This window comes from Castanea sativa, chromosome 5 (genome assembly GCF_040712315.1).
Source record: "Castanea sativa cultivar Marrone di Chiusa Pesio chromosome 5, ASM4071231v1".
NCBI classification, from domain to species: Eukaryota; Viridiplantae; Streptophyta; class Magnoliopsida; order Fagales; family Fagaceae; genus Castanea; species Castanea sativa.
This window is the reverse complement of record NC_134017.1, coordinates 26,499,651-26,518,556: the sequence shown is the minus strand read 5'-3', so window position 1 is coordinate 26,518,556 and position 18,906 is coordinate 26,499,651. Positions and strand designations below refer to the sequence as shown.

The following is an 18,906-nucleotide window of genomic DNA, read 5'->3' as shown; positions in this document are numbered from 1 at the left end:
GTCTTACAAAATTAAATTCTCAAAAAAAAATAATATAATATATATATATTATAATAATAATAAAAAATCAATCTTTCAATATTGCATACAATAGAAGGATCTAATTGACAATGCATTAAGTCTCTGTTCAAAGTAACGTGACAAAATTCAAGATTTCAACAATTATTTCACCCAAAAAAAAAAAAAGATTTCAAAAATTAAAACAAAACAAAAAAGTCTTAATTGGTTTACTTTTTTTTTCATATATTGTTAACTTTGCAGTTGAAAGTTGGTATTGTGTTAAAATAGTCCATTTTGTTAAGTAGTAGATAAACAATACTGATGGCTAATGGTAATTTTTTTTTTCTCAATTGAAGCTGCCACATTAACCACCACATATCCTTAATTAAAAAATAAATAAAAGACTTTGGCTTTTCTTCCCCAAAAATCTGAAACCTCCTGAAATTGGACGGCATTGGGCAGGAGAGGATGAAGGTGATGTCCAACGGAAAAGAATGTGATGGAGAGGCTTTAAATTTGGGGAAAAAAAGTCATATTTTTAAAAATAAATAAATAAGGACGCATTATTGTTGATGTGACAGCTCAATTGAAAAGAGAAAATAGTATTTTAATGTCATAAATTATCATATAATTCTTTTCTATCTCGTAAAATCTGTTTTGACACAATATTAAAAAGTTAGATATTAAACTGATACATTTGAAACATGAATAAAATGTAAATTTTAGAAACCAAGTAAATAATTTACCCTAAAAACTGTAATTAGATTACTAGCACCCTTTAGTTAAGCAAGGTTACACTCGCATTCATTCATTATTTTTAGTTCAAAGTTCAAACTAATGGACTCAGGTTTTTTTTTCCCTTTTTCTTTTGGCATTTTTTATATTTAAAACTAGTTTCTCTTTACTTTTCTTAGAACAATTGACCGTAGGTTTTAGTTTACACTGAAGAAACCAAGAAGCCCACAAGGAAGATTTTATTTCCCATTAATTGACTAACAAGTTTTGAGTATATTTAGATGTGTGAATTCAAAGGTGAAACGAGCCATTAAATCCAAACCAAGACTTGGAAAAATATCATGGCTCCTTGACATTAATGAATTTAAAGTTCAAGAACTCCCAAAATTCTAGGAGTTTGAAGCTTTCCTCTGCCTCCGAGGACTCCTTCTCTTCTCCACGCCCGTGAAAGACCTCAATGCCCCAACATTAATCTTGCTTCTTTGACATTTCTTGTTTGATTTAACATATGTGATATTACCTGTTTTCTTACTGTAAATGAGTTCCTCTCGGACCTCTAAGGGAGCAATTTAGATCACTTGAGCAATAATTAACAAGTACAGACAATGTACAAATTATGTTTAGAAGCAACATGTGTTTGGGCTTTTGGAATTTCCTAAAATGAAACATGCTGTCTTTATTCAAATGTAAAATACATATTGTTGGAGGTATTGAACACAATCATAGTCTAGACTCAAGCTCAATCCTTGATGTGCTAACCAAGAATACTACTTGTACAAACCATGGTTAATTAACTTATAGTACAAGTAGTGTCTTTGGTTTGATGCATATCTTGGTTTTTCATTACGTTGTGTATGATGTAAATGAGATGCGCATGATTTTCCTACAACTATAGTATCGATTCCTACTTCTTTATCTTTCTTTTTTCACATGCTTTTTGAGTTTAATAATCAAAGAAAGATGTTTTCTTGATGTTTAAATTATGCAATAAGATTTTGTGCATAATCTTGAATTTAAGCATTTTATCTATAGAAACATATTAAGGTTTACGATCAATGCATGATTTGATGCGGTAACATGTTTTATATGTTTTCTTTAATATTCAAATATAAAACATGTAAAGAAGTTGATGTTTTGAATACTTGTTTGATAACATGTTTTTGTTTGATCTTGATAACATGACTTGTTTGATGTTTAAACTTTTGATTGATTGTTTTCATAAAAAAGAAAATAACAAAAATCAAATAAAATTTTAGGTTTATATAAAGCCTTAATTGAAATCCATCAAAAGAAAAACCCGCCTAATGAGGTTAAGGTTTTGTTCTCAGGGTTTCTTTTGATTCCTTTCAAAAGATTCAGAGCCTATAAATTAGAGATAAAATGTATATGTGTGTGTGTGTGTGTGTGTGACTACACAAATTCAGATGTTAAAACTTCCAAAATGCCAAAAAAGATATATAATTAAAGAATAAGATATTGAAACAATTCAAAAATATATATGACTATTCAAAGGAGAAATATAAGAAAAGAAAAAAGTACATGAACCCATAAAGCAATAAGTTTTAAATTTTAACGGGTCTAAACTTTAAACGAACTTTATTAGGATGTGGTCTATGCTTAAAAATGTTAAGCAGGAGCCCATGTTGAAATAATGAAAGTCATACGTCCTCCTAATATATCGTATATAAGTTTTCTACCCAAAAAATTAACATACATACACCATATTCTCTCCACATCACAATGATTCTAATTACCATCTAGAAAATTTTATATAGCAATCATTAGGTGGAAGGCACTGGAGCTTATCTACTTGGATGAGCGCTTATGCATAGATCATATACATTGCAGACAATCAAGTGATTGTTTGGACCTGGCGTTTCCTTCAGCGTTTCACGTTTGCGTTTTGATGGGTGTGGGACCCACGACTACAGTGGCAGGAAGTAAACGCGCAAAAAATCTCAGCTGAAACGCAAAGAGGGGACAAAATTTACTGTTCACGCACTGTTTAACACTGTTCACGGGACCCACAACCACTTTATTCAGAATATATATATATATATATATATATATTAAAAATGGGTCTCACGGCACTATTCACACATTTAAAAATTATTTTGCTACAGTATTTTCAGTTTTCAGTTTTTAGCTGTATCCAAACAGACCTCAAATCTTGTCATGTAATGTGGCCTTTTTCTTTATCATATTATGAAGGGAAGACGGGAGACTAGACCATTGTTTAAAAACTAAAAATGAGATGCTTTAGTTATTGGAGGATATCAGATGTGTAGTTATGTACTCGCAAGCACATTAACAAACCAAATTGTTATCTTCTCTCTTTATACCTCGTAAATTTTGGATATAAATTGTCAACTTTTGAGTTTAAGTTTGACTTGTTAGAGAAATTGAATTTCACTCCTTGTTCAATTTGAACTAAACAAAAATTATTTTATTTAAAAAATGATAATGATGAGTTTGAGTTTAAGTTAGGCTTGTTATAGAGATAGAGTTTCACTCCTTATTAAGTTTAAACTAAACAAAAATAATTTTATATAAAATAATGATAATGATGTGGCAAGCTCTAGAGAGGTCAATAAAAAGTCAAAAGTTTTGATTATATATATATATAAAATAATGAGATAATTAGAATTCTTGAATGCTTAAGATTTCTAGTCAGGTCAAATAAGGATATAGTTCTGGAGTAACTAAATCTTTTGATTAATTAGAATAAGTAATCCTAGGACTTTCCGTTTAATTTTTTTTTTTTTTTAATAGAGTTTCAACCTATGAAGTCCACTTCTGATGATTGTCTTCTTTATCATTAAATCAAGATACCAATCAGTTTTTGGTGTAAGCGAGGATTAAACCTCAGCTCTCTTATTCAACCACCAGTTGAGGTAACTGGAACCTACAACTTTCCATTTAATTAGTAATTCTTATGAGATTAGAATTCTTAAATATTTAAAATCATAATTAAAGTGCAAGGTCAACATTGTGAATTGTGATAAGATCATAATAAATTTTAAGAAAACCATTATTTTTTTCAAAATAACAATTAGGAGAGTTGGATTTAAGAGTTGAAATTTTCCCCACAATTATTACAATTTTTTTAATGAAACTTGAAATTACAACTGATTATATCATATCAAATCAAACTAATTTTTAGCAAGAACTGAATAATATTATCCAAGTGTTTAACATGAAAATATTGCAACAAAAACAAAAAATATTGATATCCATGCATTTAAATAAGCTAGTCTTGATTTGTTTGTTTAAACTTTAAATAGTAAGGATGTAGAGTATGAGAAATTTATAATTATAGTCCTTAATATATCAATGCTAGGCAAGGTGGGGATGGTGCAGAGAGGGGCTAAAATGTCTAAACTCATCACATCCCCACCCTATCACCTATGCGGAGCGAGACAAAATTGTCATCTCTTTTGACTTTCATTGTCAAGTTTACAGTAATGTGAGTAGATATCTTGCCTTCATCATGGGCCTTGCTCCTTGTGGAGGGTATTTACTTTGCAAATTACATGACAAAACTTTTTTGTGATTAAATCAAGTTTGATCATCCTGTCGTGACATGACTTAGTAGATCACATGGATTCTAGAAAATGGAACACATATGGTGTATAAGGTTTAAATTGTGATGAAATCATAATGATTATAAAACTACCCATTTGTTTAAAACAACTAGTGGGAGAGAGACTCAAAAGAGTTGAGTTTCACATCCTTCAAGGTCCATTTATAGTACTAGTAGTGTGGGCTTGCCTGATTTGGGCTAGTAAGAGAGAACTAGTCGCTTTCAAAGAAAAGCAGGCCAGATTCGATTGGCAACAACCCATTTTACTAGGGACATGGGGGGCACGATACCTATCTTTAGAAATCCTTCTCAATCACAATTTGTGCTTTTCACTTTTCAGGTTCTTCTTCCCTTCAAGCCTTTTCCTATCTTCTCTCTTTCATTCTTTTTGTTCCTTTTTTTCTTGCTTTGGTACTTGTAGAGTTGTAGTAGAGTCTATAGGTTTTATTTTGCCTTCTCCACTTTTGTAGAGAAAATTAGATAGTCCTAAAGACATTGGCATTAGGCACATTCTCCAATAAGGGGTGTTTCACATAGAATTGGTCAAAAGACACCTGACCTAAAAATATATATATATATATATATATATATATATTATATGTAAATTGTAAAAATTTTATAATTTTGTATCTTTAAAAAGAATTTTGTTACTACCTTAAAAAAATTTTACAAATTTTTTTAGGGTCAACATAATTAAATTTTAGCAACAAATTGGTTGTAGACTAAAACTAAGATGTAAATTTTGATAAATTTACCTTTGAATTAGATCTTCTTCTAATATCCTCCAATCTTGATAAATTTCAAGAAAATTAAAGATCAACTGTTATGTTATCAATCAAATGTTTGAATTTTAGTTGTCTAAAATTATACATAAAAAATAAATTTATGGAACAAATAGTGTTGATACTCATTTTTTATAATATAGAACCGAAGGCCCAATGGCAGAAAAAAGCCCAAATTAACCCAAAAATGGACTAAGAAGTGGAAAAAATAAGGCAATTGGGTTGTGCCCCAAAAGCCTAGAAAGTAAATAAGTACGGCCGAAGCAAAAACCCAAAGAGAGAAAATACCCATAAGAGACAAGAAATAGAACCCATTAGCCCACCTTAGGGTATGGGCAATGTAGGGGATGGGCATTGCCTTCTCCACTTTTGTTCAGAGAATTAGACAGTCCTAAAGGACATCGACATTAGGCACATTCTCCAATCAAGGGTGCTTCACATAGAATTGGTCAAAAGACACCTGACCTAAAAAATATATATATAAATATATATATATATATATATTATTATATATAAATTTTAAAAAAATTATGATTTTTTATCTTTAAAAAGAATTTTGTTACCACCTTAAAAAAAATTTACAAATTTTTTTAGGGCCAACATAATTAAAGTTTGGCAAAAAATTGGTTGTAGACTAAAACTAAGATGTGAATTTTGACAAATTCACCTTTGGATTAGATCTTCTTCTTATATCCTTCAATCTTAAAAAATTTCAAGAAAATTAAAGATCAACTGCTATGTCATCAACCAAATGTTTGAATTTTGAGTTTTTATTGTCTAAAATTATACATAAAAAATAAATTTATGGAACAAATAGTGTTGATACTCATTTTTGATAATATGGACACGAAGGCCCAATGGTAGAAAAAAACCCAAATTAACCCAAAAATGTACTAAGGAGTGGAAAAAGTAAAGCAATTGGGTTTGCCCCAAAGGCCTAGAAAGTAAATAAGCACAGCCCAAGCAAAGGCCTGAAGAGAGAAAATACCCATAAGAGACAAGAAATAGAACTCATTAGCCCACCTTAGGGTATGGGCAATGTAGGGAAGTCAGCCACGATGAGATGACCCTCTTCATAGAATGAGAATGGGCCTTAGAAAGGCCCGAGAAAGAAAGAATAGGGCAAGAGCCCAATAGGTCCACCTAGCAGAAACTGACAGGAAATGAGAAAGAATGAGGTAAAGAACCAATGGGCCCAACCCAACAAAATGAAACGTGGCCCATGTTGCTCCTATACCAGGAACACAGATGAGAAGCACCAAATGCCAAGAGAATGGAAGACAATGAGACAAAACCAAGCAACAAGGGCCAAAAACGCATGGAGAAAGAAAAGACAAAGCATGAAGAAGAAGAAGACAATGATGTAATGGCCAGAGTACCACCAACCTATAACCCAGCTAATGCAGGAAAGGTGGGCCCACAGCTAAAGGGATTACAGAATGTATGGTTTGGTGGAGAAGGGAAAAGAGCCTAGTTTTGGTATCCTGCCTTGACCTCTTTTGGAGAATACTCTGTTAGGAACGCATCTTTAACCAAAATAGGTAATAGACCGGCTGAGACCACTTGATGCGTGCTAGAGGGAAAAGATAAAAAGAGACTCAATGTTTTACTATTTAGAGGGAGAAAAAGAGATAGAAAGGCATACATGGCAGAACGTGTAAAAGAGAATTTGTCATGAAATAGGTAGTGGAAGAGAAAAAGTACTGTCCATGGTCAAGGTTTAGTGGAGGTTGAGCCCGTATGGCCAGAGGGCAGTGGGCACTCCTGAAGAGTTTTAGCAGCAAACAAAATGGTTGGTGAACATTAGTGGTAAAAAGGAAAAATGACATGAGTTTGATTTGGCACATAAATAGGAACAATACCCATAAGGGGACAACAATAGTGACCTAGGCAATCTAAATAGGAAATTGAAAGTAAAAGAAGAGAAAAAAAAAAGGGAAAGATGAAGTGAGACATAGAAAAGAGAGAAGAGTGATTACGGTAGAAACAATATGCATCACTAGGCAAATCTTTTCCCTCCCGCACATAACAAACCCACTCCTTGTGATCTCATTGGGCAGAGTAGCTATTCTAACCTATCCTCCAAAGTGTATAACTCTATGATCTGATAAGGTAAAAAGGTTGTATCAGTTGAGGTTTGGACTCTGTTGATAGTCATTTTCGTGACAAATTTTATGGTTTGACAAAACAACTAAGCTCAATTGCTTAGTAGACCCGATCAATGTATCTTATCAATTGTATTTTGCTTTGTTGCATGGCTCAAGCCCATGCAAACAATTGGAAAATTGAATATGAATGGTTTAGTGGGTTTGGGTTAATTCCTATCGAACCCTTTCCATGAGCCCAGTCCATATGTGCCATAAAACAGGCTAAGGACGCTGGGGCACTTAGGGCCCATGAAGAAGGTTTAGTATTAGAAATTTCTACCCTAGAATTGTCTCCATGCTCTGGCTAACTGTGCCCCTAATTTTTGGCCCAACTCCATTTTCCACACCAAAGCATAGCTGACCCTAAAAAAGCTGAATAGCCTAGCCCATTCAACCACCTAAATGTAGTTTTCCAAGGCCTGCAAAGACCAGAAACAGTAGCCACGCAGAGGAAGCAACTTTGTTTCCAAAATCATGTAAAAAGCAACTAAACCCTCTCCTAAACATAAAACATAATACACCAAATCATAAAAATAGCATCTAAAAGGTCCAAGGCCTTCCTCCCAACAAAAAACTGGTCACAAGCATCCCTCCAAACTTGATATAAATATTCATCACTAGTCCACAAGAGAGGGAAGAACGTTTTCCCTACAAAACCCAAAACTTTGATACAAAAGACCAGTCAGCTACCAAGTGTTTAGACGATTCGGAAGCCTGAAGTGGGAAATAATGGTACAGGGGAACTCTCCTTTTCTTACTCAGGACCTCTCTTAATTTTCCCCTCTTGCTGACTGTAGGTTGAAATTTCAGACTTATATATATATATATATATTCCTACATTTTCTTGTGTTTCACTTTGTTTTAGCTTTTCTTTCCATAAAGCACCGTTAGCCTTTGTGTACTCCGCATTGCGAATTTTGGGCTTGACTTTCTAATAACAGACAAATTTAACGAATCCATTGGGAGTTTTTGGGCTCATTCTACAATTTCAGCCTTTGTCGCAAAACCTACCCCAACAAGCTCTTTTTAGCCTACTTTCTACAGAGATTCACTTTTATTTACATTACAATCTACCACTGTAACTATGTCTAACTACTGACAAATCATTTGGATTGACATTCTTTTCTACTATTCCATATATATATATTTATTGCTTGTTTCCCTTTTCTTGTAGTTCTTGTCTATAACACAGACCGGTTCTGGACAAATTCTGCGAAAAAAGAGTCAGGCCCAACTCTCCTACCCTCAACAAATAGCCTCGACCTAAAGGTATAAAAGGCTCCTACAAATAATAAATAACATCTGATTAGTATGAAAATTGACATGTGTTTTAAGAACATAAAAAACATGCAATTCAATTGTTCAATTTTCAAAATATGTAGTTATGTTAATTTGTATAGTGAAATTTGAAACCAAACTTTGTCCTTAATCTGTGGTCCCCTTAACAATATATTAGGTCCTAACAAAAAATAATAATAAAATAAGCCCAAGAAAAATTTTATGTAACTAAATTTTGAAAGAGATGTAGAATGAGACTATCATGCAACGGTTTCAAGATAAGAAAAAAAAATTGAGAATCACAAAATAAGAAGGAAATTGTAAGACTTATATGTACATACGCATGTTTATTTTATTTTATTTTTTGTTATCAATTTATGAAGTTCTTTTTTTTGTATAATTTAAGTTTCTTAATGACCACCCTATAAAAATTATGAAATCGTCACAGTCTCCGATATGGATTCCACATTCCTAACTTAGAATAACAAAACATTGGATGTCTTTTAAATTCTATTCAAAGCCTCTCTCTCTCTCTCTCTCTCTCTCTCTCGGAAAGAGGAAAGAGGAATTTCCTTCATTTAACCCTCAAATGCAGTCATTTTTATTGTTTTGCCAACATTAAGAACCTCATAAACTAACCTTAATTCACCCGTGTCATATATCTTTATTTTGCATGGTTGCTTTTTAATTGGGTACTAAAATGTCAAATGAATTCAATAAACCAGTTTGCTTTGAAGCCCATAAAATGAAAGAATTTCAACAAGGATAATTTTTTTTTTTTAATTGAAGAATGAATAGGGGAAAAGAAAGAATGACTATTGTACTTTGCTGAAATATGAAAATGGCCATTGGCAATATTGGAGTCGTCAACTATTTCAAGAATGTGTGTTAATACAAGAATAAATTGAATTGTCTATACAAGGAATGTTACAACAATTATGAATCCAAGACCTTGAATTTCTTCCCTGAGCTGGCTGACCATCTCGAAGAACATAGTGAGGCCCTGACCTTTTGACTAATTACAATGTTAATACCAGTAGCAGCAGTGTAGCACTAGTAAAAATCAGCGAGTTTGATAATCCAATCCCCTGTAAGCCAAAACATTAGAAAATGAAATAATATAAGCTTAATTACAACAACTATAAATGCTACAAGTTTAGCAAAAAAAAAGAACTATAACTGCTACAACTCTGATTCAATTTTAATGCAAGAGATCATAGAAACGTGACAATGAATTGTATTCTTATTGCTTAGTCCTTGAATTGGTAGAAAATTAAGTTAATTAGCTAACAATCTACTACTAGAGGATAACATCTTCTAGACATGCATACAGGGCAGGGTCTTAGCACAAGTAATGAGGTGGGAGAGAGGGATTAAGGTTGGTCTTTGGTTCTATTTTCTTTGAAAGAATCTAGCTACATAAGAACTTCCCCTAGATAAAATACCTACTAAAAAGGCTACTTATAAAGAATTCCTAAATTCTTATCGAATATCCATATCAATATAATGCTGCCCAAATGTTTCAGCCAAGCACCAGACAAGAGTCTTAACTAGATCCGGAGATTCAGACTGTCCATTGTGTAGCAGAATTTGGTTAAATTAGATCATTGTCATTATGATGGAAGAGGTTCCATATGGCTGAAGTTGTAATGTAATTGTGAATTGAACTTTGTCGTATCACAAATTGTCAAACAAAGAATTTCAGTAGACTTAGCAAAGCAACTAGAAAAATAACAATATCATGAAGAGGAGATGATAGCAGAAGAAATTGCCCCAAGATCTTTGGTTACTTGCCAAAAACAAATTTTGCAAAATATTCCCTTTCTAAATCGATCATTGATGTTATGATATCCGTATTTCCTTCGCCTAAACAAGAATTTGATTTATTGGCTTTTTCCATATGATGTGAATGCAAGTTATATTTAGTGGCTCTAATCTAAGTAGACAGGATGCTCTACTCTCTCAACAAAGCTAAGGTTTACTCCTGACAACAGCATAGATTTTTCATCAAGAAAGCAATAAACAGTACTTCCACAGCCAATCACGAAATTAAAATGAACCAAGTGATTTGGAATCCCATACCTTGAAAGAGATAAAAGATGAGGTTGCTGAAGAAGGGACAAGCCCTGTGAATCCAATATCATATGAAATGCTCCCATCAGCTTTAAACAACCCAAAGTTCCTCTCGGAAGTTGGCCCAAATTTTAAGTTCTCATTGAACAAAGCAAAAATATAAGCCTTCACAGCTTTCTTTGGCTTGTAGGGGGTACCCTTCTTTTTGAGTAGCCGTTTTCGCAAGTTTTTATTATATGTCCTTGCATTTTCCACTGTAGCGCCTGCTTCATTATCGTCTCCTTTAGAAGCCCAACCAGTTTCAGAAACAATGACCTCCATCTTACCAAACCCAACCTTTTCTAAAGCAGCATAAGCTGCATCAACCTGGGCATCAAACATGTTATCATAGTGTAATTTAGTCTTTGCATCATAAATTCCTTTATTTGATTTGAAGAGGGCATAGTTAATATCAATATGCTCAGGGTCACTCTTATAAGCCAGAAATGGATAAGCATTTATATAAAAAGGAGAACCAATCTGCGAGAAGAACTGCAAAAGTGGCTTCATGTATGGAAGAATATCATCTCTGAAAGTACATGAGGATGGCGGAAATGAATTGGCGAAAACAGCCTCTGAATGTGGGCTTGAGACCTGAACCTCTTTTGTCAAGCCCAACCGATCAAGAGCAGTGTAAATGTTCTTTGATGCAGGCAACAAGGCCTCCCATATTTCAACTGGAGTAACACCCAAGATCTCATTCCCCATTGAAATTCCACGTATAGATGTTCCAGGAAGGTATGGCTGCACATTTTCTTTTATCCAATCCATGGCACGTTGCTCGCCGACACTGACCTCGATCAGAAGTTCATTTGGCAAACAAACCATTATTTCAATTCCAGATCCTTTGAAGGCTGTGAGAACATCAGGATTTGCGTCATAGATTCTAATGTTTTTTATCTTTGCTGCCTTCAGAAGGGTCACCACACTACCCGGTGGAGGTAGATTGTCAGCTATCCTGCCATAGTTTACCCCATAAGTTCCTGTAAATGCTTGTCCTGTCAAAACTGCATTAACCAATATCAGGAACAAAAAAAAAATGATTAGATTTAAAATTCAGACTAATGAACTTTTTGCCTTCCAGTTTCAAGGTAAATTTCTATGTTATTCTGGGGGGAAAATGTTCTTAAAGTGCTTTTGAGAATACTTTAGTTAAATTTTGAGCCAAGGCATGGAAATCATATTTAATATAACATTGCAAGGGAGAAAGCATTTTTTTTTTAAGGTTCTTTTTCATTTCCAATGTAATATTAAATTTGATTTCCATGTCTTGGCTCAAAATTTAACTGAAGTATTCTCAAAAGCACGTAAAGAACATTTCCCTCCAGAATAACCTGGAAATTTACCTTTTGTCATCTTTGATATTACAAACTGTAAACGCGATGGCCTTAATTACAAAGGCATCAAGATAGATTTTTATTAAAAAATATATGTACAGTGAAGGACAGGCTCAAGCATGCCCATCCAAATATTCAAAATAAGTTCTATCATGAATGTATAAATTTTGGTCAAAACAATTTAACTTTTGAAAATTAAATAATAAATAAATATCTTTTACATAAATTTTTTTTGGTCCAATTCACGAGTACCCTCAAGCCATTTGTTAATGAATTATTTTAGAAAAGTTTTAATACCACTTATGTTGAAAATATAAAAAGTAATAAAAAAAAGTTTGTTACTTTTATCTTTTCTTTTCCCATAAACAATTTTTAAAAGTAGTTCATAAATCTTTAAGGCATCCATTAATTATTTCTTTTTATTTTTTGTCAAATTCAATGGCTTTGGGGTCAAATCCTAGCATTAGTATTGAACCTGGATGCTTTTAAGCTAAAATTTTCGAAGCAATATACACATGCATCATGACTGGTTTGATCCTTGCTTTTTTACATATTTTATCTAAAAATATACAAATATTAACTACTACTAATAAGATAGGAAACATTGAATAGAATAAAACAGAGAAATTGTTAACATTCTAACAACATATATCCTTAATTCTTGTTACTCCACAACTGAAAGTACAACGGTTTGAATTGCTGGTTCATATAATATATATTTAAATATGATTGAGCAGAAGGGCCAATGTATGCTATTACATATGTTGTAGTATTCTACATAAAGCTGCAAGCAAAGAAACTATTGTACGTACCATTGAGAGATACGAGAGAGAACACAAGCAGAAATCTGAGAAAGGAAGAAGAGGACCGCATGTGTTTTGTGGGCATGTTAACAACGCAAGAGCATTCCATTTGTAGAATGGATGTGGGTATGGCCTTGTATTTTATAACTCGTAAAAGATAACACGTCAAAGGGTCAAGACAACATTAACCATCCTGTGATTTATGCAATGCTTTTCCTTCAGGCATGCGGCATGACATAGACAAAATATTCCAAAGACAATGAGAGAAATGAGAGAGGAAGATTCCTAGCCTTTGTCCAAAGACGAAGAAAAAATATTTAGATATGGGGTTTCTTGGAGGTTCTGCAAGTCCTAAATCTGAGAAGTCTTAGATACTTCTGATCTCTAAAAATCTCAACCATTGCATAGCAAAGATGGTTACACAAGCTCATAGGGTATGACTTCGTATTATAGAATACAAGAGTTGCACGCAGTGGAAGATGCTTTGTCAAGAATAAGAGCAAGTGAAAGAAAATGCAGGCACTCAAAGAAGAAGTGAATCCCAATCTCCATAATCTTAAGGAACTCAATTCTATTTTACCTGAGAAAAAAATTCTAGATTTCCTAGAACTCTCTTTTGATTAAGGAGATCATTCGCCAATTTCATGGCAGCACACATGGAGGTTATCATAAGACATTAAATCCAGGCAATCTTTTACTGAAGTCTGAAGGGGCATGAAGGAGCAGATTAAGGAATTCATAAAGAAATGTGATTACATGCCAATGCCACCAAGTGGAGCAAATGACACCTTCCAGCCTCTTGCATGCCTTGCCGATTCCGAACCAGGTATGGGAGGATATATAGTATATCAATGGATTTTGCTGATGGGTTGCCTTTATTAGAAGATAAATCAATCATATTAGAAGTGGTTGATCACCTTTCAAAAATATGCCCATTTTGTTCCAATTCCTCACATCCCTATAATTGCTTGGCATGCCACTTAAAACTAGTTTGTAAAATTAATCCGACATTCAAAAGTGTTCGGTTCAACCGCAACTTCCATTGGTGATTGCAGTTCTGTTAGGTTCTGTATGTATTGTCAAATTCCGTGTCAAAATTTTCTTGTAATTATCATGCAAATACTTTGTAATTTGTATTTTGTGGATCCTTGTGTAATTGGGTTGAGGGTTCATGAGCTATAATTGAAGTTATTCAAGATGGAGTTCCGGTCTAGTAAAATGAAGGAGGTGTCCAGCGAAGTGGCGCGTGAAAAGCAATTTGAGAAATAAGTTAGGTAGTGATCACGCAAAACACTAAGTTGACCGAAATGGTCAGAACCTGAGAGAATTCACTTACTGACTCTCCTTCTGTTCTACCCTTTATCCCACCTTTATATACCTCATTTCCCATTAAATTAAACCTTAATTCCTATCTGACGGTTGAGTGAAACGCATTAAATATTGAGATCCAAACACCAAGCATTTTCCCTACCTTCTCCCTCTCACTATTGCCAAATCCTTGAGAGGATATCATCCCCGTCACATCAATCACTAACTTTGAGCTGTGAGTGTTGATTGAAGCTTTTGGAAAGCATTGGAGACACCACAGAATCAGCCATGGAGGCTTAAAGTTGCCATTGGAGTCGGTTGCGAGCAAGATTTTGGAGGGCTTGAGTACACTTTTTGCTACATTTTGTGAGAAAATTATACTACAATTATCTATTCTAATAGATAGTTTATAGTGGTGAGACCGCAGAGAGGTTTTTCTACCAGGTTCTTGGATTTATCTATGCTTACTATTGTTTATTGGCTAATTACGTACACAATTGGACTTTAAATTAGTAAATTAGCTTAAATTTTGCATTAGCCTTAATTGTAACTTGGGGTCTAAGTGAAAATCTTAATCTTTATTGAATATGATAGTGTTTCCTTAAAAGATCACAACCTGGCGACCAGCATGGTGCCCAGGCCGCAAGTAGTTTTGGATTATGGTGTAAGAAGGAAAAGAAAGGAGCTTCTGATACAATAGTAGGGTCTGCCCCACACCAAAGCCACTTGGGAAGACTTCCAAACAAACGAAATGAAGATTCTAGTTTTCTCATTCTACCTTTTGGACAGGACTTTAGAGGTGGTGTGTTATTTGACTTTGAAAAGTTAAGGGAATATTTGTTACATCAATTAAACACGTTTTTTCAATTTTTAAAAAATGTAACATGTATTTTTATACATTTTTTTATTCATATATATATTTTTTTTTTAAATTAAAAACTGTTATTTAAATATACGTACCAAACAGACCCAAGTATCATTAAATTTAGCATTTCCCGTATAAATATTATGGGCTAAAAGTGACTTGTTCAGTGACTAAAAACAATTACGTTAAGTTATTCTTAAGGACTAAAAATTAACTGGTTATAACAACAACAAAAAAAAATTTAACTGGGCCCCTTCATTATATGCTTTGCTTTCAAGGTCTAGAGATGCACTTACTCTCTTCTTTTAATATTGCCATTAATAACAAAAGATAAACATTGGATATATTGCAGACCAATGAATTATTCACAAATGTATTTCTTTTATCAAAAAATGTATATTACAACTTATAATTGAGCATTTACTATTCTTTGAGGGCACCTATTATTATCAATACTTTATTTTGAATTCTATTCAAAGCCTCTCCCTCTCTCCATTTTTCCTTTTTTTAAGGAGCATGGATTTCCTTCATTTAAGCTATCAAATGAAGCATTGTTATATTTAGTGTTTTAACTTCCAACATAGAGAACCTCCTAAACCCACCTCAATCCACCCCCTATCATTTAAAGTTTCAAGCCACACTCTCATATTCTAATGGGTCCAATTAATGAGTGTTTTTAAGGCATTTATTAATAGATCATTTAGAAAAGTTTTGATATTACTTTTATGAGAAATATAAAATGTTATAAAAATTAAAAATTAAAAAAAAAACCTTTACATTGTTCTTTTCTCATAATATATTTATAAAAATATTTTTTTAACCAAAGCCCTTACGGCACCGGTTAACTTTTCAATTAAAGTCTCTAAGTAGCTATCTGTAACAATAGTACTGATTTATCTTAATTTTGCATGGTTGCATTTTAATTGGGTACTATACTGTTAACTGAAATTTTTTTTTTTTTTTTAAAGAGGAAAAAATGAAACAGGGAGAAAAGAAAGAATGACCAAACGTACTTCACTGAAATATGAAAAAGGCTATCGGCAATTTATTAGTCATCAACTAAATCAAGAATGTGTGTTTATACAAGAATAAATTGAATTGGCTATACAAGTAATGTTACAACAATTATGAATCCAAGACCCTGAATATCTTCCGTGAGCTGGTTGAACATCCAGAAGAACAAAATGAGGCCGTGACTTTTTCACTAATTATAACGTTAATATCAGTGGCAGCAGTGCAGCAATAGTAAAAACCAGTGAGTTTGATAATCCAATCCCCTGTAAGCCAAAACATTAGAAAAATGAAATAATACAAGCTTAATTAGAACAAAAACTATGAATGTTACAACTCTGATTCAATTTTAATGCAAGAGATTATAGACACATGACAATGAATTGTAACTTCTATATACATACACTTATTGCTTAGTCCTTAAATTCCATGAAAATTAAGCTAATTAGCTAAGAATCTACCACTAAAAGATAACATATTCTAGCCATGAATTAGAACCTAGCTAATTATCCAGGGTCTTAGCTCAAGTACTGAGGTGGAAGGATGGAATTAAGATTGCTAATTGGTTCCAAAAGAACCTAGCTACATATATAGAACTTTCCCTTAGATAAAGAAACAATAGAAAAGGGCTCTAACATAGATAGACAGGACAAAACTAAGGTTGACTCCCAACAACAGCATAGATTTCCGTTAATTAAGCAAAAAAAAAGAAATTTTATAGCCAATCATAAAATTAAAATGAACAAAGTAATTAGGAGTCCCATACCTTGAAAGAGAGAAGAGATGAGGTTGCTGAAGAAGGGACAAGTCCAGTGAATCCAATGTCATATGCAATGCTCCCATCGGCTTTAAACAATCCAAAGTTCCTCTCAGAGGTTGGCCCTGGCTTCAAGTTCTCATTGAACAAAGCAAAAACATAAGCCTTTGCCACCATCTTTGGCCTGTAGGGGGTACCCTTCTTTTTTAGTAGCCGTTTTCGCAAATTCTTATTGTAAGTCATTGCATTTTTCACCGTGGCACCTGCTTCATCTTCGTCACCTTTGGAAGCCCAACCAGTTTCTGAAACAATGACCTCTGTCTTCTCAAACCCAACTTTTTCTAAAGCCGCATAAGCTGCGTCAACCTGGGCCTCAAACATGTTATCATAGTGTAATTTAGTCTTTGCATCATCAATTCCTTCATTTGGTTGGAAGAGGGAATAATTAATATCAATATGCTCAGGGTCACTCTTAAAAGCCAGAAATGGATATGCATTTATATAAAAAGGAGAACCAATCTGCGAGAAGAACTGCAAAAGTGGCTTCATGAATGGAAGAACATCATCCCTGAAAGTACAAGATGATGGTGGAAACGAATTGGCAAAAACAGCCTCTGAATGCGGGCTTGAGACCTGAACCACTTTTGTCAAGTCCAACCGATCAAGGGCATTGTAAACATTCTTTACTGCAGGCAACAACACCTCCCAAAGTTCCATATTTGTACCACCCAAGATCTCATTCCCAACTGCAATTCCACGTATGGAAGTTCCAGGAAGGAATGGCTGTACATTTTCTTTTATCCAATCCATGGCACGATCCTCAGCCACACTGATGTCTTTGAGAAATTCATTGCCAAGTCCAACCACAATTTCAATTCCAGATCCTTTGAAGGCCGTGAGAACTTCATGATCAGCATCATAGATTCTAATATTTTTTATCTTTGCAGCTTTTAGAAGGGTCACCACACTACCCGGTGGAGGTAGATTGTCAGCTCTCCTCCCATAGTTTACTCCATAAGTTCCCGTGAATGCATGTGCTGTCAAAACTGCATAACAGAAGGAGGATAGATACTGCCATTAGCCAATGCTTCACCATGATAACAGACCAAAATAAATAAATTTAAGATTCAGACACATGAACTTTGTCTTTGTGGCATACAGTTTCAAGGTAAATTTCTATATTATTCAAGGGAAGAAAGAAATAAAAATGTTTTTCTTTATGTGGTTCTGAGAATACATCAGTTAAAATACGGTAAAATTTGAGCTAAGGCATGGTAATCAAATTCAATATCTCATTAAATTCACTTATGTTTGTTAGTTACAAACTGCAAACACTGGCCTTCATCTACTTATATATAGAAAAAACTAATAATATACTTGTATACATAGGAAACATTAAACAGAGAAAACAGAGCAATTGTTAACATTCCAACAACATATACCCTTATCAATTCATCAAATGTATATACTTATTACTCTACAACCGAAAGTGAAATGCTCTTAATTACTGGTTTATATATACATTTGTGTGTGTGTGTGTGTGTGTGTGTGTGTGTGTTTATGTATGTACATCCTTCATAAGATAAACCATTACATATATACTATGCTATTACATAGTTTATAACATTCAAAATAAAGTTGCAAGTAATGAAACATGACACATACCATTGAGAGAGATGAGGTAGAACACAAGCAGAAACCTGAGAAAGAAAGAAGAGAACCGCATGTATTTAGTGAGCATGTTAACAATGTATGAGTATTCCATTTGTAGAAAGGATGTGGGTATGGCCTTGTATTATGTAACTCATAAAAGGTGACATTAAAACATTAACAATTCTGAGGATGATGCAAAGCTTTTCCTTCAGGCATGCCATAGAGCCTAGATTCCGAAGAAAATGAAAGAAAATGAGAGGAAGATTCCTAGCCTTTGTTCAAAGATGATGAAAAAAATATATTTAATGGGGTGTCTTGGATTGGAGGGGCTGAAAATAGATTCTTCCTTTACTCTCACTTTTATCCCCCTCACAAAGTATACCTTTATCACTTTCTATACTTGTTCTCATCTGGTTATACTCTCTCTTCCATCTAAAAGGTTTTGTTGAGATAGTTAATATACCTTACGTGGTTAATAAGGAGTTTGAAACTTGTGATGGTGGTTGGTAAGCCTCTGGGGCAATAGAGGTGGCAG

General features: G+C 33.6%; 2 protein-coding genes across 2 annotated transcripts; both read right to left on the bottom strand.

The window, feature by feature from the left end:
* Positions 1-9,329: 9,329 nt before the first annotated feature.
* On the bottom strand, positions 9,330-12,930 carry LOC142636709 (glucan endo-1,3-beta-glucosidase 14-like). The gene is made up of 3 exons (XM_075810996.1): positions 12,787-12,930; positions 10,608-11,644; positions 9,330-9,613 (listed from the first exon to the last, which is right to left on the bottom strand). The coding sequence occupies exons 1-3, from the start codon at positions 12,884-12,886 to the stop codon at positions 9,545-9,547; spliced, it is 1,206 nt and encodes a 401-aa protein (XP_075667111.1). The 5' UTR covers positions 12,887-12,930; the 3' UTR covers positions 9,330-9,544.
* Positions 12,931-15,975: 3,045 nt separating this feature from the next.
* LOC142636926 (glucan endo-1,3-beta-glucosidase 14) lies at positions 15,976-18,570 on the bottom strand. Its single transcript, XM_075811220.1, has 3 exons — positions 18,384-18,570; positions 16,728-17,764; positions 15,976-16,227 (listed from the first exon to the last, which is right to left on the bottom strand). Exons 1-3 carry the CDS (start codon positions 18,481-18,483, stop codon positions 16,159-16,161), a joined length of 1,206 nt encoding a protein of 401 aa, XP_075667335.1. The 5' UTR covers positions 18,484-18,570; the 3' UTR covers positions 15,976-16,158.
* Positions 18,571-18,906: the final 336 nt, after the last annotated feature.